This window comes from Protopterus annectens, chromosome 7.part0 (genome assembly GCF_019279795.1).
Source record: "Protopterus annectens isolate FY-2018-M chromosome 7.part0, PAN1.0, whole genome shotgun sequence".
Lineage (NCBI taxonomy): Eukaryota > Metazoa > Chordata > Ceratodontiformes > Protopteridae > Protopterus > Protopterus annectens.
The window spans coordinates 793,024,948-793,048,619 of NC_056739.1; the positions used below are offsets into that span (position 1 = coordinate 793,024,948).

Genomic DNA, 23,672 nt, shown 5'->3' on the forward strand with positions numbered 1-23,672 from the left:
GCATCTCAGCGAGACTTGGAACCTTTTACTGCCCCGGTGCCTACTATTTTATAGGGTGCCAGCTTTTCTATGGTTAAAGTTCAGCTGGTCACTATTTCTAACTTCCACATAAGGGATCATTCAGCTTCCCTGGCTTCTTCTAAGCTCTGTAAAGCCTTTTTGAAAGACACTTTTCTTAAGCCACCAGTCAAGGATCCAACAACTCCTTGGGACCTTACTTTGGTCCTTCAAGTCCTGGTTTCTTCCTCCTTTGAACCTGCAGCTTTGGTGGATTTGCAATTCCTGTCTCGAAAAACAGCCTTTCTGATTGCCATTACATCATTTGAGTGTGTCGGAGCTTCAAGCCTTATTGATTGTCTGCTTATATGATCTTCCATAAAGACAGGGTGTCCTTATGCACTAATCCTTCCTTACTTCCAAAGGTGGCCTCAGAATCAAACATTAATCCGGTTATCAGTCTCCCTGTTTTCTTTCCGAACTGTCAGAATATGGGAGGGTATAAATTGCACCTGTTTAGATGTTCATAGACAATTACACTTTTATTTGCAGAGAGCAAATGCCTTTTGCAAGTCTGATCAGCTTTTTCTTTCCTACTCTAAGCCCTTTTTAGGGAAAGCTGTATCGAAAGTCACCATTGCTCGTTGGATCTCTCAGTGGTCTATGGCTACTTCAGCTGCCTTTTGGTTCAGAGTTTCTCTGGATGATATTTGCTCTGCGGCTACCTGGGCATCTTATGCATTCATTTCCCATTACAAGTTGGATCTTCTATCCAGAAGCAGGGCATCCTTTGGCTCCGCCATGCTCCAGAATATCCTTCCATGAGGGCCTCCCAGGTCTTTTGGTAGCTAGTGACTTTGTCCCACAGGTTGAAGACCAAATGAAAACAACAACTTCAGATAAAGAAGTTATGTACTCATCATAACGTTCCTTCTGAGTTGTTGCTTTTCATTTTTCTTCAACCGTCCCTCCCTCTTTCCCCCTGCCTTATATGGGGCTGCATGGTTATCTGGCTGGAAGTGACATGGCCCTTTCTTTGGCATACATGGTGATGTCTTATGTTACTCTGAGTAATTTATAAGGCATTGTGTCAGGTTGAGATGCTATGGGGGGCAGCAAACTCTATCTGAAGGGAGGAAGGAGACTGGCATTATAGGTAGGGGAGAAGTTTGGAGCTCGAATCCGATGCTAGTAAAAGGCAGCCAAGTCGGATCCATCCCAGATCCGTGTTCCCACAGGTTGAAGACAAATGAAAACCAGCAACTCAGATGGAACGTTATGGTGAGTACATAACTTCTTTTTACATTTTAATTAGGCTACTAACAAGCAGTAACAAATGCAGCAGAATAAATGCAATTGAATACTTTTAAGAACAAGCAGCAACAGCAAAACAAAGTAGGAAGCAACACAAATTCAGAAAAAGCAGCTGAATTAAGTGCATTTTTTTAAGTTAAGTGGGTAGGGAGGAAAAAAGAAGTTATGTACTTACCATAACGTTCCATGTGAGTTGTTCATCTTACCTCCATTCTTTACTGATGGGTTCAGAGCCGATCCCTCGGCTCCGATACGGCCAGTTGCAAAGCTCAAGGCCTTCAAATAGCTCGAGGCCAAGTCCCTATCCTATGATGCACCTGTGAATTACCTCAGATCTTGTTTGCTGCATATACAAATACCATATGTCATTCTACATTCCTAAAGAAAAGGAAGTGAAGGTTTGAGTAGCCAGGATGGAACCAGCATCTCGGTCCTCTATCAGCCCAGGACGGGGTAGGAGGGAGGGATGTAAGAATGAAGGCAAGATGAACAACTCACATGGAACGTTATGGTAAGTACATTACTTCTTTATGTGAAGTTGTTCAATCTCGCCGTTCATTCTTTACTGATGGGTAGCATCCCAAGCACCATCAGTCTAGGGTGGCTTATGGGAGTTTATTTCTCAGGACCATGGATCCAAAGGAGGCCCTGTCCCTGGAGGCCTTGTCAGCTTTGTAATGAGTGATAAAAGTATGAGGTTTTGACCAAGTGGCTGCTGCACAAATATTATCAATAGGAAGTCTGGCAGAAAAGGCAGTTGATGTAGAAACTGCTCTGGTTGAGTGAGCTTTAATCTTGTGTTGCAAAGGTGTATTGGCAGCTGAATAGGCAAAGGTGATACAATCAGATAACCATTTAGACAGAGTAGTTTTAGCCACTGGTCTCCCTTTCCTGGAATCTGAAAATGAAACAAAAAGCTGGTCTGATTTCCTAAAATCTTTTGTTTTATCCAAATAGAATATGAGCTGTCTGTGAACATCTAGTTTGTGCAGCATATACTCTGAATTGTTGGAATGATTGGGGAAAAAAACTAGCAAATCAATAACTTGTTTGAGATTGGTTTTAGTGCAAACATTTGGCAAGAATGAGGGATTTGTTCTAAGTGATACTCTGTCAGGGTGAAATATCAAATAGGGAGGCTTGATGGATAAAGCCTGAAGCTCTGACACTCTGCTGGCAGAAGTAACAGCTACCAGAAAGATGGTCTTCCAAGACAAAAATTGAGATCACAAGAAGAAGCTGGCTCAAATGGCGGGATAATTATACGTGAAAGCATAACATTTAGATTCCATAGAGAATAGGGAGATTTCATAGGAGGTCTCATATGGAAAGTCCCTTTGAGAAATGCTTTGGATAACTTGTGAGACATGATATTCAAACCTTCAAATACAAGATGAAAATTAGAAATAGCAGCCAGTTGTATCCGAACTGTTGCTGCTCAGCTCCTTCATTGAAAATCGTAGTCAAGAATTCTAAAATGGAAGCCATAGAGGTTTCGTAAGGATGAATATTATTTTTAGAGGCCCATATAGAAAATTTCTTCCATTTGCTAAGATATAGCTTTCTGGTAGAAGATTTGTGAGAGGACAAAAGGATCTGTTTTGTCTCATTGGAAAAGTTATGGAACCTGGCTATGATGGGAACTGGAGCAGCCAAGCTGTCAGCTTCAGGGACTGCAGAGAAGGATGAAGGTCCCCTGACGGGTGTGTCAGAAGGTCTGGAACTGGGTCTAGGAATGGTATGAAGTATCCTCTGGAAATTATACTTTGTACCCAGCTGTCTTTTGAGCCAGGTGTCTGGGTACAAAGATAAGCGACCCCCGACTGCCTCCAGAGCAGGACAGTCGGGCCTCCTCTCAAGAACGCTGGTAGGGTGTCCCAGAGAAGTGATTTCTGTCACCTTGGTGTTGCGGACCCCCTCTGCCGCGAGGGCAGCATCTTCCATTATTACCCCCTCCTCTGCCCCTGGAGGGGTTTTCACCACGTGTGTCCTGAAAGGCTCCTCGGGCTTTTCGGAACAGCATTTTCCCTCCCCTTTGACCTTTAGGATATGTTCAGGTAGGGGTGGAAAATGGGCCCCGACAGCAGACAGAGTCTTTCCGTCCTGTTCACACCTTGTTAAGGTTTCCTTCACTTTAGGCCCGAAAAGGGATGAGCTATCAAAGGAGTGTTCACAAAGGAAGATGTAAAAGGTTCTGCGAAGGAACACAAGTGCATCCAGGAATGTCTCCTAAGAGCAATTCCTGTACCCGCTGCCCTACTCATTCCATCAGCTGCATAAGATATGAGGCTCATGGATGAGTTAACAATAGAATTTAGGGTAAAAAGCTGGGCAGTAACTTTGTTGGACGCTGTCGCAGCTACTGTACCCTGAAGAGTATTTCCCAACTCCTTAAGGAGATCTCTCTGCAACCTATTAAAATGGGTTAAGTAGTTCAGCGAACAGAGAGCAAAGGTCGCTGAACTGAACATGCGCTTCCCATATCTATCCATAATCCTGGAATCTCTGTTAGGAGGATGGATAGACGAGGAAGTCTCAGACATTTCCTTCTTGGTGGCCACCGTCACCAACATGGCATCAACCGGAACACCTTTAGTTAAAAATGTTTCGTCAACTGGGGCTGAAATAAATTTATTAGGCTACCCGGGGACAGGCTCCATAGAATCCGGAGACTCCCACGCCCTTTTTGAGACCAGCTGCATCAGCTCGTCGAAGGGCGCAGTCACCCAAGAGGTGGAAGGCTGAGACCCGAAAGCCTTCAGGAGAACTGACTCATCCTCAGTAGGGCTTTTGGACTGCCAGTCACCCCTCTGCATAAGGATCTCAAGTATCTCAGCGAATGAGCTATCCTCAGAGGGGGACAGTGGGGACCCTTCTGACTCATCTAAGTCAGTATCCAATGTAAGAGACTCCTGCAAAGAGTCTAGGTGCTTCCTTTTGCATAATCTCTTCCTGGAAACCTCATCAGTGGGGTCTCTGGTGAGGTCTCGGAAGAGCAAGGGCCACCCATCGGGGCTTCCTGAGGCTCTGGTTCTCTACGCTTGGTCAGGACATCTGATGCAGAAGCAAACACAGGCACTTCTGGAGAGGAGGAGGGCAGACCTGAGGTTGAGGATGTCCTGGGAGACATGACTCTCCTAATGGTATCGAAAGCACCTCTGCTCCGATGTGATGGAGCCGACGGATCCGAGGAAACCAGACAGTGGCTCCGAGGTATGAGCTGAGCTCATCCGAGCCGAGGCCCCGAGAGGCAAACTCGGAACCAAGTCAGTTCGACTGTCCTCCCTGGACCCGACCATAGAGTGTCAGCTCCTAGAGTCCTCGATTGGTGCCGAGAACGTCAGTGTAAGTGTACATGGAGCCAAAGACACTGGAGCAGGCGTCTGCTCCGAGGGTTCTACTAACATCAGGTCTGCCTCCTCCGGCTCTGAAAGACCAGCATGGCTCTGAAGAGGAATAGTAATAGTTGGTCCAATGGTCTTGGGTTCCGAAGCCATTTGGGTCGAAGCCGATAACATTTTGGCTAATGCCAGTGCCAACAACAGCTTCTGTACCACACAATCCAAGTTCAGATCTGACAGGCTGATAGATGATGGATACGATCTTACCGAAGGTGGTACTGTTTAGGACTCTTTGGAGCTTCAAAGACCGGTTCCAAGACAGGGGACCGGCTCTGAAAGGAACAGACTGTCAGCTCCGAAGGCAGTGGAGCTGAAGTCGATGACTTCTATTTTTTTGAGTCCGAAGTCTTAGAAGACTGTGAAGACCGACTGGAACCATCCTGGTCACTCAAAGCTTCCTGAAAGGAAGGCTTTAACAAGCCTCTATCGATTAGTTTCTTCTTCCTTTCCTGCAGGACCCTAGAGGAGAAGGAATGACAAATGGCACAATTGTCTTGCAAATGCAGAACCCCTAGACAAACACAGTTGACGTGACTGTAACTGACATTTTCTGGCCACGCTTAGGGCACTTCTTGAACCCAGATTTGGGGTGCTTGTCTTGATCCACCATAATAAAGTTAGAGATATGTACTGCCACACAAAAAACAATAGTAAATTTTCTCCAAATAGAACGGGTAGCAGGTGAGCCTTAATAAAAACAGGCTAAAATACATACACACACAATATGTGAAGTCACACAAAGCAGACTATGCCAATAAGTAGAGTACACTGTAATTTAGACAGTAACAAAGACAATAAGCTTATCTATATAAACACAGGTTTACTGAACTAAGCCTTACATAAAAAATTTGAAGGCTAGACAGACCACACCTATAAGAACTACAATTAACTATGCCAAAAAGAGGCCAACTAAAAATATCTGAAAAATAGTAAAAGGGAAGGGAATAGCACACTAAAAGCCATAAGAGCTTGTAGACAAACCTAGCTAACTATCAAAAACTTTTATAGAATTTTTAATGAAAAAAATTTCTTTATCTGGCCCGAGTTAATTCTGAACGAAGACCTCGAGCTTTGCAATTGGCTGTATATGAGCCAAGGGATCGGCTCCGAACCCATCAGTAAAGAGATTGAACAACTTCACATCAGAAGATAAATCAAGGTTAAGAAACTAAGGGAGTGGGCCTTCCCAAATGATCTCTCTATACTCAGTAGAATTAGCTGATGAAATGAGACTGGGAGGAGTGTCCAAAATCAGATTTCTAGTAGGGGCCGGCAACTCAAAAGCCACCAAGTTTAAGAATACAGCAATAGGTGGGCATGTGGGTGGGAAAAATAAAATGCAGACAGGGATCAGCAGTATTCAGGCAGAGTACAGCAAGCAAGCCAAACAAGCACTCCGACTAAATAGAGATATTTCTAGCTAAATGAGGAATGATATTTCTCAGCTCCTCACACTATGCTAAAGTTGTTAACAGCTTGCAAAGGAATTCTTTGCTAACTTTTTTAACTGACTCTAGCCAAGAAGACCCCTTAAGACACCAACAGAACAGAAAACTTAAAACAAAACAAATGTAACACAAGAATAAGATACAAAATGGAAGTAACCAAACCTTAAACAACAAAAAAAAAGAATTTCAAAATAAAATGCAGGTGGAGTACAGCAAGCAAGCCAAACAAGCACTCTAATTAGTGGGAGAAGTTGATTCTGCATCATAGGGCACAATAATAATTTCCCTAGATACACCAATTTGCTCACCCAGTATCTCTGCTAGAGTAGCCTGCAGGGAATCTTTAAAGTCTGCCAGCTCGTTATGCTACTAGAAAATATGTTCTCAATTACCTCTTTCTTCCCCATCACACCTCCTGCATTTGCTATCTACCTGAGAAAAAATTCACTGGAGACTACTTGGGGTATAAAAATACCTATGTAAAAACTTTCCAAGCAGAAATCCTAAATCTTGTTGCTTTTGTTGCACATTTGGGAGACATATATATATATATATATATATATATATATATATCCCCCATTGTTTCTTTAAGACTTGCTTATCCAGTCTCTTTTCCCAATCCTTGCTAACCTACACTGATGGAGTCTTATAGTTACTGTGCAGTATTTTATATGTTCTACAAATTATTCCTTTTTTAACAGCAGCTTCTATTCTAGATTCTACTAAAAACTCTAGCAGTGCTCGTCTTTCAATTAGGACCCCCCATTTCTTTCTCTCTGCCTATACTCTGATATCAATCCTCGATAGGAAAGGCAATCTCTAACCCACAGTCCAAATAAATTTTTGGCATCTTCCATTTCTGTTACCTTTCCCTCTCTTGTTATTTGCTCCCAATACCTTGGTTCCTTAGCCATTTTTCTCCAATAAATTCCAGCCCCTCTTACCTACTGTCTGTATCCCTAATTGCAGTCATCCCTTTCAGCAGAATCTCCTTTTGCCATAACCGTGTTGGCTTAGTTCTTAACATACTTTCTGCTGCTTTATGAATATAATGTTCTTAACATACTTTCTACTGCTTTATGAATGTAATATTCTGCATGATTATTCTTCTTCTTAAAGATCTGTATCCAAAATCCCAATCTCTCCTTGTTTCTTGAGCTTCTTCCCTGTTTCATCATCCCTTTCCACTTTGAATTATAGGTTTCTCCTTGTGATATGTATAGGAGCATTAACTGTGTAGCTCTGAAATGCCCTTTCAAATTGCATAATCCCAATCTGCCCTGTTCTGTTGGAAGAATCAGTTTATCCCACTTGACTCTTGCTGTCTTCCCCTCTCAGATAAAATCCTTCAGTTCTTTATTAATTCATATCCACAACTTCTCTGGTTGATAAAAATATGCCTGACCTTTGTATAAGACTAGAGGGACTAAAAACATTTTAACTGCTTGTATCTTGCTATCCATATCCATATAACAGATTTTCTGATTTATGAGTTTTTGTTTTATCTTTTGTTTAGTCTCTTCCCACATACCCTTAGCTGTCACACTGGAATCATTTTTAATCCATACTCCTAAGTACTTAATTTTATCGCGTCCCCATAAATATGGATATTGCTGAACCAATTTGTGTGTGGGTAGTTTTACTTTATACTCAAATTGCAGTATTTTGAGACTATAAAGCCGAATTTCAAAATGTGGAAAGTGCATAATCGCAAATTCGAATATCTCAAATTTGCGGTTATGGCTTTAGGTTATGTGACGTGCAGTGTAGTTTGATGTGGTGTATGGATTTGCGTGGTGTGTAAGGTACGTTACTGTTTTTTAAGGGGTTTGGATGGGAGTTTGAGTGTGTGTTAGATTGTTTTTAAGTTGTATGTGTGGGTTAGGGTAGGTAGGTTAATGTATGAGTGTGTAATTGTTGGATGTGTTGGTGTCTGTGTGTGTGTGAGGGACTGTGGAATGTCTGGGTGTGAGTGTTCTGTCTGTTACTGTTTGTGCGATCTCGGACATAGTATATATAAGTAGGGGGGTGCAGGGTACTTTGCCCCCCTGCTTTTGTGTAGTGTAGGTATTTCAGTGTTTGGTGGTTTGTTTTTTTGTGTGTATTTGTTTTGTGGTGTGAGTGTTATGGTTTGTGTGGTGTGATGTATGCTGTGTGTTCGAGTTTATGGTTTTGGGTTTGTGAAGTTTCGGTTTTGAACGGTTTCGGCTTTATGGTCTCGAAATGCTGAAATTTGAGATTTCAGCATTTCAAGATTATGAAGTGAAACCGTCTGGGTACATAATTTACTATTGCCTTTGTTTTAGCTTCATTCATTTTGTATCCTGAAAAGATGTGAAACTGTCTTAAAATGTTCCACAACACTGAAATGTCCTTGTCTGGTTTAATCAGGTATAAAACAATATCATCTACAAATAGACCCAACTTTTCTTGACTGCCATACCAATTATATCCTTGAATTCCTGAGTCCCTTATTTTCCTTGCCGGAGGTTCTAAATGTAATGCAAATAACAGAGGAAAGAGTACACCCCTGCCTGGTTCCTCTGCTCAAGCAGAAATTATCAGCAAGGAACCCACCCACTTTTACACCTCCAATCCCTCATATATCCTCCTAATTAACTTTAGAGTTTTATCAGAGAATGCAAATGCTTCCATTGCCCTGGATGCTAAGTCCCATCTCACTCTGTTATATGCTTTTTCTGCATCAAAACCTACCAACAACAGTGGTATTTTCTTAAATTCTGCTTCCTTCTGAATCATCAATGTTCTGTTAATGTTGGTAAATGATTGCCTCCCTTCCACAAAATCACATTAATCCATATCTGTCAATTTTGGCATCACTTTTGACATTCTTTTAGCTGTTATAAACATAAACACTTTATAATCATGGTTTAGTATTGAAATGGGCCTGTATGAAGCTGGATTCGATGGGTCTTTACCCTGTTTAGGTATTAAGTTACTGCCACTTTCTTTCAGGATGTTGGCACTTTTCCTCCTCTTAAAATAATGTTAAAACCTTTCAGATCTTTATCAGTTTTCCCCCAAGCTTCTAGACTTCCACAGGAATACCACCTATTCCTGGGGACTTTGTGTACTAAGTTTAACAAAGTCAAAGTCCAGTATTTCCAAATTTTCTTGTTCTGTCATGTTTCACAAATATAATTATTGCTTTGTAATCCTATATTTCTCAATTTCCAAGTTACTGGTTTTATTCCTGTTCATCTCCAACTCCCAAATCCTGTCTCTGCTTCATTTCCAACATACTGTCAATTCTTCTAGTCAACTCTTGTGCTTTTTCCTTCTCTCAAGAATTTTCTGTTGAAACATGGGAAAAGGTTTCACTGGCAACAGTCTCTCTCTGGTCTTTATTACCAGAAGAACATGAAGCAGAATCTCCTTCTGTTTCACGGCTCACTGTTCGCTGGGCAAACTTTTGTATTTCCTCCTTAGCATGTGCATCAAAATGATTTTGTCCATCCAGGAAAGAATATTTTGATGATAGCTGGGTACAGCCATTTAAATCTCATTCCTGCTTCTGGACATTCCCTGAATAGTGGAATAAATGTACTCCTCTTCTGCTTGGTGTACAGTGAGTAATCGTTCTCCACAAACACTCTACTGTTTCCCACTTTTAGTATTTTGTTCTTCTGCTACAGTTTGTCAGAATCAACTCCTCCTGCTGGTAGGGTTTCATCTTTACTATTAAAGGTCTAGGTTGCTTTCTCAGACCTAGGTTTGGAGCATACACACAATGTGCCCTTGCAATTACCAAGTCCTGCTGTGGAATCCCAGTCCAGTTGCGTATTTGTGCTTTCATAAAATTAACACAGTTGTGTTCCTTCCAGCTTCTCTGGTACAGTAGAAAATCTCAGGTTTTCCCTATGTACTCTGCCTTCTAATTCTATTTGTGAAACATCTCTTCTTGAGCAGTCTCATATTCAGGCAGCCCTTTCTTCACATCGACCTCTGATTTTTGCAGTTTTATCACCTCATCTGAATATCTGATTAAAGCTTTTTCCATTTTTTTCCTGCCTTTTGTTATTTGATCATCAGTGGTCCATCAGTGTTTTATTTATTTTAATTAGGTCTGTATGCAGTTGTCTTACATTTTCCTCTAGGTGACTCAGAGTCACGTCTGGGGCTTGCACTGGTTTTTGCTGAACAGTTGCAGTACTCTTCCCAGTCAGTGTTTTTTCCACACCTTTTGTAGCTGATTTTCTTTCAGGTCAGTAATTATTTTTTTCCTGGCATCCAGGCGGCAGTGCACTTACTAGCCAGTTACTGAAATTTACCCAGAAGTACAAGTCCACTGGCTTACTCTTCTGAGTTTCTGTTTTCACACTGGGAGAGCTAGAATTAAGCTAATGTGCAGACATCTTGGAAGTCCAATAATTTTTTTTTTTGAGCAAGCTGTCTTGCATGTGGTACTCACTTAGAAGGTGTCTGTTGAAGAGACTGGGACAGAGGCAAGGTGCATTGTTGTACCTTACTGCTTGGTGCCATGACATACTATCAGGTCACATGCATATCTGAGTGGGGATCAAGAGCAGCAGTGCTGGAAAGCTGAGCATAGCAGAAGAGGAAGTACCAGCAGTTATCCGCTGTAGAGGACTTCCTTGAAGATCACTTCATGTGTAGAATATTTATCTTTTATGTTCAAAAACAACCGTAGTAATCTACCATGGAACAGAATGACATAGCGTAGTGTGGCTAAGGCAAGATGTTGAGTGTTACAATCAGTAATTTATGCTCTAGTCAGGGGAATATGGGTAGTCTGAGCAGACAAAATATATGTCATCACATTTTTTTTTCTGTAATGTTTGTCTTTGCATGTTGAAGGCTTGGCTGTGTGATGTGGAGAGAACCATGCGCTGGACTCTTAAAGACCTCCTGAAGAACTGCCGTCTGGCTTTGAAAAAAATGACAAGTAAAAGGGACAAATGGGTGAAGGAATGGCCTGGCCAGGTAACAGTGTGATTTAACTGTTTTATTGAATTTCACTATTTTTTCAACTATATTACTTTTTTACATAGTTTAAATGCATTGAATATCTATGTTGACAATATGCGTGTATACTTATAACAGCATGCCTGTAACACACACACACAGACACACACATTTACTGTCACTGACAGATATAAAACACACAGTATAAAGATAGTTAGTGTGAAAATAGTGACTTCAAAAAATAGTGCAACTACTTGTCCAGGTTGGTTACTCAGAAATAAGTGAAGAATGGGTAAGAAGTAAGAGAAGAAAACAGGTTTTAAAATGGCAGCAGATGTGAATATTTCCCCATATATGCTGGCAGAGTTACCATTAATGCTTAGTAAACAAGATAGAAAAATATAGCAGCAACCAAATGCCAGAGATTCTGGTTCAGAAACAGATCATCATCAGTAGGAAAATCATGAACTAATATTCATTTTGTGTCCTACATTAAGAGATGGGGAATGCATATCTGGCTGATCTCTCCCCTTCTCATTTGTTGGTCCTCTGGCACCTTGGCTGTAATAGAGAACTGTTTTAGAAGTGTGGTTGCAGTTTTCAGGACAAGTTTTGTATTTACTGTAGAGAGAATATTGGTGTAACTTTCTCTGGACAGTTTAGGTATTGAGTTGCTTTTTGTGCCCACTGAGATGGGATTGCCATATCCTGTGTGTGCGTTACTTTGTGTATACTGCTACATATCTGTAGTACATGGCCTTTACCTACTGCTGGTAGTATACATCTGTCCAGAGCATAGCTGTCAACCTCTTAATGCAAGAAATCTGGATAAAGCCTGACAAAATAGGGGGGGGCAAAGGCCCAAAAATAAGGAGACATTTTAAATATTGGTTTTATAAACTTAGAAAGTTGATAGAGTTAAAGGGTTTGTATTAGCTTTAATTATCAGAAGTATTTGAAGTCAGAAACTCAAATGTATATCATTGTTTAGTGACTTCATTCCTCAGATCATCTCAGTGATTTGTCAGAAAACCACAAATGTGATGAGGAACAGACCAAAAATATGAGGCAAAAATCTGGACAGTCGAGAGGTATGGTCTGGAGTTTGCCTTTATATGAGGAGCTGATTCTTTTAATTTCTGGCTGTCGCTACCTTTCTCCTACATGATTCCTAATATCGTTTTTATTTATATGCTTCCTTGTTTGTTTTTTTGGGCAAACCCACTTGGCACATGTGACTTACTCAAGGATGACATAGTCTTCCTGTCTGATCTCAGGTGTTGCATTCAACTCCAAGAGTTTCAGAGGTGTCTCTGCACCTCAGAGCCTTGTCACTGGACAGCTCTGCTCCAGCTTCCACCTCAGAGGTCTTGCCCTTGGAGTGGGAGGGGGCTACAGTCCAGAAGCATGTCTTCTTGGGTTTGATGTTCTCTTCTGGTCCAGCCTGCTCAACCTTTGAGGCTGCAGAGAGGGTCTTTTCTGCTCTGGCAGTTCTGATGAAACCTTTCCCCCTTGGATCTGAAGTCTTCCACCATGATGACCAAGCACTCAGATTCACCATCTCATTCCACTGGGACAGCCAGTACAAAAGCTCCAGGCTTCCACTCAGTAAATTGTAATTTCCTCTTCAGATACCTACCCAGAGCATTCCACTGATGAATTCCACAGAAAGAGGATGTGCATAAGGAAGCACATTGCTTCCCTGGAGGAATCCATCACTGAGGATACAGATTTTGATAAGGGTGAAGGGGCCCCACGGTCACCTCCTGAAGATGTCTCATTTGCAGACATCCTGGAAATCCTTAAACAGAGAGGTGGCTGGATGTCCAGTAACCCGACACCTGAGGAATCTGTTCTCCTGGAGGCTTTTGGTAATTGGACCCTGTACCTCCTGGGTGACTCTGCCTGCCAACGACCTCATTGACATGATCTCTCGGGCGGGGGAGGGGGTGTGGAAGGATCCAGAAACCATAGAACCCATTCCTCGAACTGATAGAATAATGGCACCACCCACAGATGGGCAATTCTGGAGTAAGGGAGTTCTTGCTGATGCCATGGTCATTGTGGCGGCCACCAAAAAGGAGCTAGCTGAAGGTGGTGATGGACAGATTTGGGAAGCATATATACACCTCATCCACCTTTGCGCTGAGGTCTCTCAACTACTTGGCAAATTTTAGCAGATTACAAAAGGATTTGATTAAGGAGTTATCAACTACCCTTTCGTGTACTGTTTCTGAGGAAGTTCAGGCCTCCGTAACTTCCCACCTAGGTACCCTTCCGTCCATATTGGATTCTTCCATGAAATTCAGGAACAGTGGGCTCAGGCATTTCCATAAGGAGACATGCCTGGATGCACTTTTGTGAGTTTGCAGAGCCTTTCAAGTCCTCTTTCATCAATGCCTCCTTTTGACAGAACATCTTTATTTGGCCCCAAGGTAAAAGAAACTCTATCTAGGTGTAAGAAGGATGGAAAGACCGTGTCTGCCATGGGCATGAGGTTTTTCAACCTCTCAGTGAACCTTTACCAGGAATAAGTGAGGTGGTTGGAATATGTGGTTCAAAAGGTTTCAAGGTCCTTTCCAGGGCACATGTGGAGGAGATCCCCCAGAGGCAGAGAAGGGAACTCAAATGGCTGCCACCATCCACGCAGCAGAAATAGCCCACAGAACCAAGTTTTCAGAGATTCATTCTTTCACAAACGCTACCAGTGCTCCTGAAAGGAGGCCCCATTGCCCACCTCTGGTGACAGTTGAGGGACGATTATCCCTGCACCAGAGTACCTGGCTAGCTTGTAACAAAAGATACTTGGGTGCAGAGGATTATTTTCGGAGGATATGTAATACCCTTTTCCTTCTCACCTCCACTTCAAGAAAAATCCCAGACGTTCCATCCAGTCAGAGGGAACAAGCAGCAATTCAAATATGAAAGATTCTAGAGGGAAGAGAGTCATCCAAAAGGTCCCACCAGACCAGACAGAATCCAGAACTTACTCAAGGTTCTTTTTAGTGCCAAAGAAAACGGGACTGGAGACAAATTCTTGGTGTCAACAAATTAAAGTCAGTTAAAAGAACCAAGTTTTGGATGATTACGGTTCAGTCTATTCTCCTCTTTCTGGGCAAGGATGATTGGATGTGCTGTGTAGACCTTCAGGACACATACTATCACATACAGATGAACAGATGGTCCAGAAGGTATTTAAGCTTCTGTCTGACAGCCAGTCATTATCAGTTCAGAGTACTGCTCTTTGGACTCACGGCAGCCCCCAGGGTGTTTACCAAGTGCATGACAGCAGTAGTACCTTACCTGAGACTGCAGGGAATTCCGAGTGTTTCCAAATCTAGACAACTGGCTCATTACCACTTCAACCAGGCATATCTACTCATAAATGCAAGAAACCGGGTTATCCAGACGTACTCTGGGGATAACCATAAACTATGACAAATCTCATCTGCAACAGGCTCAGACTTTAGAGTTTATAGGAGCAATTCTCAATACAAAGACATCCATTGTTTCCCTTTCATTACTGATGGTTCAGACTATCATAATAATCTGCAGTACCTCAATTTCAGCCTGACTGGTCCTTCAGGTGCTGGAATCAGTGGTAGCAGCAATAATGTTGGTACCACTAGCCAGATTTTATATCAGAATTCTGCAATGGATGTTAGCTGCTCAGTTGTCGATTATCATCCTATGTCATACAACATAAGAATCACTCACATATGCAAGAGAGATCTAAAATGGTGGATTTATTCAGACCAGGTTCTACAAGGTTGCCCATTCATTCCTCCTCACCACAACGCCATAATGACCACAGATGCTTCCCAGCTAGAGTGGTGTATCATAATATGAGGAAGACGGTCCAAGGCACATGGTCCTGTGAGGAGACCAAATTGCATATCAATGTCCTAGAGATGAGAGCAGCGCTGTTGGCATTTGCAGGCATTTCAGAATGCTCTGAATTTGGAGACAATTGCAGTATAGTAGGATAACATGTCGGTCGTCTGGTACATTAACAAACAGGGAGGAGCCAAATCCTACCCACTGTGTATGGAAGTTGTCAGAGTGTGGCAGTGGGCAAGCTCTTCCAGCCACTTTCACTTAGCAAAGCACATTCTGGGGAAATCAGTGTGAAAGCAGACAAATTGAGCAGGTGCATTCTTCTATCCCACAAATGGTCCCTCAACAAGAAAATTGTGGACATATCTTCCATCAGTGGAGCCAGCCTTGGTGTGATCTATTCACTTCCCCATGAACAACAAATGCAGCAGTTACTTTGCCCTAAGACCCCAAAAGGGGAATCTCCAAGGGATGCTGTACTTCACGATTGGCCCCCGGTCTCCTTTACACATATCCACCCAAGTGTCCATTTTCAGCATAGTCCTGAGGAGAAAACTCCAATACAATTAGAAAAAAGAAAAAAAAACAATTTACAAAACACAAGTTAAAAAAAAATTGCACATTACGTTAACATAGTATAAAAAGTTATAAATTGATTACAATAAGTCAGAGCATAGATATAAGTTTGCAGGTGGTTGTTGCAATATAAGGCTATTATGGTTAATAGCATGGAGTATTCTATTGTTGGATAAAAAATGACATTTTTTATACAGAGTGAATATAGGAGCTTGCAGTGTTCTCACTGATGGATGGATGAACAGATGACTATATCTACAACATTTGCAGTGAGCACTGAAATGCACTCAAATGAGTGTTTTACAGTAGTGTTGTCAGTTTTTATTCATTCCTCATCTGATGAGTTTAGATCCGATCCATTGGATCTGACCTGGCCATTTTTAAAGCTTGTGACAACCAGGAACTCTCGAGCTTCTCCCTTACCATTAATGCACCAATCCCAATTACCTCAAATTTTGTTTGCTGCTCCAGCGAAAAGACGTGGTCTACTACTACTTAAGAGCTTTGTTGAGATAACTGACAATTATAATCTTTACATAGTTTATTTCCTTACTGCTGATTATCTTTATTATCAGAAACCTAACCCTACTTTCTATTTCCATCTATTTAGTAATACCTTTCTATTTTTCTTCCCTCTTTTGTACTTGTGTACACTCCTGATGTTATTGTTAGTATCTCTTCCTCTACCTTAGTAGTTCTTCATTACCTTTGTTTGTATTTTTCCCCCTTTTTTCCTTCTGTCTTATCTCTCTCTTTCTTCTCTTTAGACACTTTTCAAAATTTTTTAAACATGTCAGAAAAGCCAGAAGGGTTTAAAAGATGGGTAAAATGTGGACTAAATTGCCTTTCTCAGATACCCACGCTTCATGCGTTTATTGTTTGGGCCCTCTTCACTTGCAAGAAGACTACTCTATTTGCCATAGTTTCAATCCATGAGCTTTAATGAAAAGAAAAAAAAGCCAATATTGAAAGGCCTTCTTCCCTCCTCTTTTGGAGACGCTATTTCTGAAGGTAGTTCTTCAAAGGTTAAATCAAAGAAATTCTCTTCTCTGAGGCCTTCCTCTTCATCTTCTACCTCTGATTCTTTAAGAAAAAGATCAGCAAAAGGTCTGGTCTCAACCCTGGACCATAAGAAATCAAAACTTATGTATCTGAAAGCCTCAATATCATCTGATCCGAATGTTTCAGATTCAGCTGTTTCTAAACAGGATCCGACAGTTTCCAAGTTGTCTGATCCTAAGCTATCAGATCTGATTTCACCGACATTGACATTTAAACCCCTACCTAGAGTAAGGTATTCTCCTTCCCTGGACCCTGTCCTGGATAGAGTACCGTCACCTTTTTTGGAGTGCCCCAGATCTCTAGCTACCTTTTCTGCTTGTTCTTCCAGGAGCCTAACCGAAAAAGACATGGAGAGACTGGTGAGGAAGGTGGTCTTAGTGCAGGGACAGATTAGAGTTCCTTCTTCTCCTATTTCTCCGGGTCAGGAGATCCAAATGTCTTCAACTCCCCCTTTACAGGTTCCTCCTCTGACTACCACTGTAGCATCAGAGTCCCTGGGTCTGAATGGTCTGTATCCTTATTCTAGGATCCAAAGTCATCCCTGAAAGCTCTGGTTCCTTTAGATTTGACAGTCAGAATGGAGCCATAGTCTTCCTGTCTGATCTCAGGTGTTGCATTAAACTCCAAGAGTTTCAGAGGCGTCTCTGCACCTCAGAGCCTTGTCACTGGACAGCTCTGCTCCAGCTTCCACCTCAGAGGTCTTGCCCTTGGAGTGGGAGGGGGCTACAGTCCAGAAGCATGTCTTCTTGGGTTTGATGTTCTCTTCTGGTCCAGCCTGCTCAACCTTTGAGGCTGCAGAGAGGGTCTTTTCTGCTCTGGCAGTTCTGATGAAACCTTTCCCCCCTTGGATCTGAAGTCTTCCACCATGATGACCAAGCACTCAGACTCACCATCTCATTCCACTGGGACAGCCAGTACAAAAGCTCCAGGCTTCCACTCAGTAAATTGTAATTTCCTCTTCCGATACCTCCCCAGAGCATTCCACTGATGAGATCCACAGAAAGAGGATGTGCATGAGGAAGCACATTGCTTCCCTGGAGGAATCCATCACTGAGGATACAGATTTTGATAAGGGTGAAGGGGCCCCACGGTCACCTCCTGAAGATGTCTCATTTGCAGACATCCTGGAAATCCTTAAACAGAGAGGTGGCTGGATGTCCAGTAACCCAACACCTGAGGAATCTGTTCTCCTGGAGGCTTTTGGTAATTGGACCCTGTACCTCCTGGGTGACTCTGCTGCCAACTACCTCATTGACATGATCTCTCGGGCGGGGGGGGGGGTGTGGAAGGATCCAGAAACCATAGAACCCATTCCTTGGAGAACTGATAGAATAATGGCACCACCCACAGATGGGCAATTCTGGAGTAAGGGAGTTCTTGCTGATGCCATGGTCATTGTGGCGGCCAACAAAAAGGAGCTAGCTGAAGATGGTGATGGACAGATTTGGGAAGCATATATACACCTCATCCACTTTTGCGCTGAGGTCTCTCAACTACTTGGCAAATTTTAGCAGATTACAAAAGGATTTGATTAAGGAGTTATCAACTACCCTTTCGTGTACTGTTTCTGAGGAAGTTCAGGCCTCCGTAACTTCCCACCTAGGTACCCTTCCGTCCATATTGGATTCTTCCATGAAATTCAGGAACAGTGGGCTCAGGCATTTCCATAAGGAGACATGCCTGGATGCACTTTTGTGAGTTTGCAGAGCCTTTCAAGTCCTCTTTCATCAATGCCTCCTTTTGACAGAACATCTTTATTTGGCCCCAAGGTAAAAGAAACACTATCTAGGTGTAAGAAGGATGGAAAGACCGTGTCTGCCATGGGCATGAGTTTTTCAACCTCTCAGTGAACCTTTACCAGGAATAAGTGAGGTGGTTGGAATATGTGGTTCAAAAGGTTTCAAGGTCCTTTCCAGGGCACATGTGGAGGAGATCCCCCAGAGGCAGAGAAGGGAACTCAAATGGCTGCCACCATCCACGCAGCAGAAATAGCCCACAGAACCAAGTTTTCAGAGATTCATTCTTTCACAAACGCTACCAGTGCTCCTGAAAGGAGGCCCCATTGCCCACCTCTGGTGACAGTTGAGGGACGATTATCCCTGCACCAGAGTACCTGGCTAGCGTGTTAACAAAAGATACTTGGGTGCAGAGGATTATTTTCGGAGGATATATAATACCCTTTTCCTTTTCACCTCCACTTCAAGAAAAATCCCGGACATTCCATCCAGTCAGAGGGAACAAGCAGCAATTCAAATATGAAAGAATCTAGAGGGAAGAGAGTCATCCAAAAGGTCCCACCAGACCAGATAGAATCCAGAGCTTACTCAAGGTTCTTTTTAGTGCCAAAGAAAACAGGGGACTGGAGACAAATTCTTGATGTCAACAAATTAAAGTCAGTTAAAAGAACCAAGTTTTGGATGATTACGGTTCAGTCCATTCTCCCCTTTCTGGGCAAGGATGATTGGATGTGCTGTGTAGACCTTCAGGACACATACTATCACATACAGATGAACAGATGGTCCAGAAGGTATTTAAGCTTCTGTCTGACAGCCAGTCATTATCAGTTCAGAGTACTGCTCTTTGGACTCACCGCAGCCCCCAGGGTGTTTACCAAGTGCATGACAGTAGTAGTACCTTACCTGAGACTGCAGGGATTCCGAGTGTTTCCAAATCTAGACAACTGGCTCATTACCACTTCAACCAGGCATATCTACTCATAAATGCAAGAAACCGGGTTATCCAGACGTACTCTGGGGATAACCATAAACTATGACAAATCTCATCTGCAACAGGCTCAGACTTTAGAGTTTATAGGAGCAATTCGCAATACAAAGACATCCATTGTTTCCCTTTCATTATTGATGGTTCAGACTATCATAATAATCTGCAGTACCTCAATTTCAGCCCGACTGGTCCTTCAGGTGCTGGAATCAGTGGTAGCAGCAATAATGTTGGTACCACTAGCCAGGTTTTATATCAGAATTCTGCAATGGATGTTAGCTGCTCAGTTGTCGATTATCATCCTATGTCATACAACATAAGAATCACTCACATCTGCAAGAGAGATCTAAAATGGTGGATTTATTCAGACCGGGTTCTTCAAGGTTGCCCATTCATTCCTCCTCACCCCAACACCATAATGACCACAGATGCTTCCCAGCTAGACTGGTGTAGCATAATATGAGGAAGACGGTCCAAGGCACATGGTCCTGTGAGGAGACCAAATTGCATATCAATGTCCTAGAGATGAGAGCAGTGCTGTTAGCGTTTGCAGGCATTTCAGAATGCTCTGAATTTGGAGACAATTGCAGTATAGTAGGATAGCATGTCGGTTGTCTGGTACATTAGCAAACCGGGAGGAGCCAAATCCTACCCATTGTGTATAGAAGTTGTCAGAGTGTGGCAGTGGGCAAGCTCTTCCAGCCACTTTCTCTTAGCAAAGCACATTCTGGGGAAATCAGTGTGAAAGCAGACAAATTGAGCAGGTGCATTCTTCTATCCCACAAATGGTCCCTCAACAAGAAAATTGGGGAGATATCTTCCATCAGTGGAGCCAGCCTTGGTGCGATCTATTCGCTTCCCCATGAACAACAAATGCAGCAGTTACTTTGCCCTAAGACCCCAAAAGGGGAATCTCCAAGGGATGCTGTACTTCACGATTGGCCCCCGGTCTCCTTTACACATATCCACCCATTCTTTTAATTACCAAATTCCTTCAAAAAGCCTCCAGATTGAAGAGCAAAGTCATCCTCATTGCTTCATATTGGCCTCAATAGATTTGGTTTCCCTTAGTTTGGCCTCACCTGATTCAACCACCTTGGTTTCTGGATCCAGTTCCAGACTTTCTGTCTCACCCAACAGACGTGTTACACACCTAGGTTTGGCAAACCTCAGGCTGACTGCCTGGCTTCTTCAATTCCATTGATAGCCAGACAAACCATTGCTGTCTTCCTCTGTATGTCATATTTTGATGTCTTCACATAAACCTTTCACCAGGACACTGTACTCCAGCAAATGGAAAAGATTTGTTTTTTGGGCTCAAAAATACAACATTGAACCTTCTACAGGTCCCATACATAATATATTGTATTTTTATCACATCTCTGTGATGAAGGAGCTAGTTCTTCCATAGTTAGAGTCCAGCTAGCAGCAATATCAAATTTTCATGTTGGGATGAATGGCACGTCTCTAGCATCTCATAAGTTAAGCAAAACATTTTTAGGAGGCATACTACTCTTAAGACTTCCCTTTAAAGATCCTACTTGTCCTTGGGGACCTAAGTTTAGTGCTGCAATACCTTTCATTTTGGATTCCACTTCTTTTGCTAATATAAAGATCTACTATTTTAGTTAAAATCCTTAAGTGTGAGCATCTTCGTTAAAATTCTTTTTTAAACATCTTTATTGAACATGACTTTTTTTTAAAAAGTGACATGCGCACATACTGTAATAGGAAACAAACCATAACATTTCCATGATTATTTTCATGCAGTATAAGTATGTTTTTAACAATTTTCATTCACTCCAATATTACATTAATTGCTCAATTCCTGCCCTGTTAAATGTTACTAATTTATTCTGCATGTACTGTTCCCACAAATTCCATTTCTTTCTCTGTAATGTGCTCCTTTTCTGAAGATCTTACCTCCAGTTGTATTAGTACTTCAGTTATGCTTGGTTCTGATTTTGATTTCCAGTTTCTACTAATTGCTTTTTTGTCAGCTAGTAGCAGTAAACTCAATAGTCTCACTATGTTCAGACAATTCAGGTTCTATTTCACAACTCAGAAGAATTGTTTCTTTAGTTACAAACATTTGCTCCCTCAACATTTCTGACAGTGTACTCTGTTGGGAAGTTTTAAAATCTACCAACACATTACATTCATAAAAAACATGTTCCCAATTACCTCTCACTCCCATCTCACCTCCAGCATTTGCCATCTACCTGAAGAAAATTCCGTGAAATCTGTTTGAGGTACAAAAATACTTATGCATACAGTTCCATGAAAAAAATACTAAACTTTCTTAGGGTCTGCTACAGGTGCCCATGTATTAGTAGCTTATGACTGCTTGCTGCCACTTGCTCAAAAAAGCAACTTCTGGAACTCCCATTAGCCTTATCTCCTGTTTCTACATACTCTTTCCAACACCTGATCCTATAAACCAGATAGCCCTACCAGAAGCTAAACCCTAAACCTAAAATTCCTACCCAGTTCCCATCCTAACTCCTTGATCCCTTACCCTAAACCTGTACCCCCCCTCCTCCCTAACTTAAGCTTGCTGATCACTGCCCAAACCTAGAACTTCACCCCTCGCCCTAAATGTAAATTCCCTAATCATTTGTTAACCCTAAAACTCCTCTCTATCACTCCCTAATCTTAAAATTCCCCTACTGCTCCCTAATCCTAAAATACCCCATTCCATTCCCTAAACCTAATCCCCCCACTTCCTGGCTACATGCCCAAACTTGTATTTGTGTGAGTTTCAGCATGAGCAGCAGCCCTCAAACCTACAAGATGCTTAAGTCCCTGGCTTTTAGACAGTGATTTTTTGAGCACTTGGGACATGAATTTCTTTAGTTCACTCACTTTGTTGCATACTTGGTAGCTGTACAGATGGCCTCTTACTTTTGCTTTTGTAGAGTGCCTTTCCAAGCTCTCTGTCCAATCTTTGCTAACCTTTTCTGATCGATTCTCATAGTTCTCATGTAGGATTTTATATGCTCTGCTAATTATCCCGTTTTATTAGCAGTTTCTGCTTTATACTCAACTGCATTTGATCATTCACTTAGCACTTCCCTATCATTTTCCTTTTCTCTTTGCCTGTATTCTGTTACTCTGTTATATGTTCCTGGTAGATGAGGCAGTCATACCCCTCAACATCTTAAGGCAAGAAGTTTTTGTCAAAACCAGAAATAATGAGAGGGATAAAGACCAAAAATCAGGGAGGGACAGAGTTAATTTTCACTCTTATAAACTTAGAAATTTGTTAAAATAACAGGATTCATTGTTGCCTTTTCCTTTGGCCTCAGCCTGTGGGTTATCGGAACCAACCGGATCCATGGCCAGCAGATGAGAACCTTCAGTTCCAAAGCTCCAACTCCTCTCCCATAATGCACCACATGCCTAAGTCTCCTCAGATCTCATTTGCTGATTCCAGGGTTGGATGTGTTGCAAATAAGCTCCATGCAGCTAAGTAGTTTCTGATATCCTCAAATTGTTAAAAAAAAAGATATGATAATAAAGATAGCATGCTTTGTAGGCTTCCTCTGTTTGTGTTAGAGTTAATTTTTTAACTTTTTCTAATTCCGTTGTACCTTTACTGTTTGTTTACTGTACATATAAAATGTGACATCAGTATGGATAAAGACATCAGGTTTTAGGAAGTGCTTGAGGTGTGGGCACAAGATGCCCCCCCAAGACACACATGACAGATGTGTATATTTTTTTGGTGTTGCACATTTGGACCCCAATTGCCAGTCTTGTGCAGCCTTTTGACTGTCGAGCAAAAGTTAGTTTTGAAGGATTTGCTCCCTCAGTCTTCTGTTGGTCCTGCCCAGGCTGCTATGTATCCCCTTCTCTTTCCAAATGGTCTGCTGACAAGAAGAAAGAAAAGGATATGAAATGAGACAGAAGGAATAAAGACAAAGAAGAAAGGAAAAAGAGATGGGAAAAGATTGCTAAACAGAAAGATAAAGATAGGGAAAGAAGATCTACATCCTATTATTAGATGCAGCTGGATTTTAAGGCTCCTTGGCCCTAGGCACCTTCAGCTTTTTCTCTGGATCTAGAATCTGTATTCTACTTGTACCAGTTTTCATCTCTGCTGACCCAGCCTTCATATCTGACCATGTCACCACACGTGGACAACCAGAGTCTGCTGTTGACTGCAACTCTGCAATCCAGTTGGATCCCTCCTCTTCTTGTAACTTTTACCCTAGAGACTGAGTTTTCTTGAAAGTCCTCCTCTCCTCATGTCCAGGCTTCCCCCTGTCAGATCCATGAGGCTGTTCAGCCCTTAATTTGACCCAGCAAGCCTGCTTCTATATGGGTTCCTTATAGTCAGTGATATCCTCTAGGAGCATTAATGAAT

The 23,672-nt window shown here is 42.1% G+C and overlaps 1 protein-coding gene across 1 annotated transcript in view; it reads left to right on the forward strand.

The window, feature by feature from the left end:
- Positions 1–23,672, forward strand: part of DNAH2 (dynein axonemal heavy chain 2) — a 6,636,854-nt gene that overhangs the window by 2,532,404 nt on the left and 4,080,778 nt on the right. Inside the window, exon 33 of the mRNA XM_044077324.1 lies at positions 11,000–11,125. Within this exon, the coding sequence (XP_043933259.1) occupies positions 11,000–11,125 (126 nt within the window). The remainder of the gene's footprint in view (positions 1–10,999; positions 11,126–23,672) is intronic.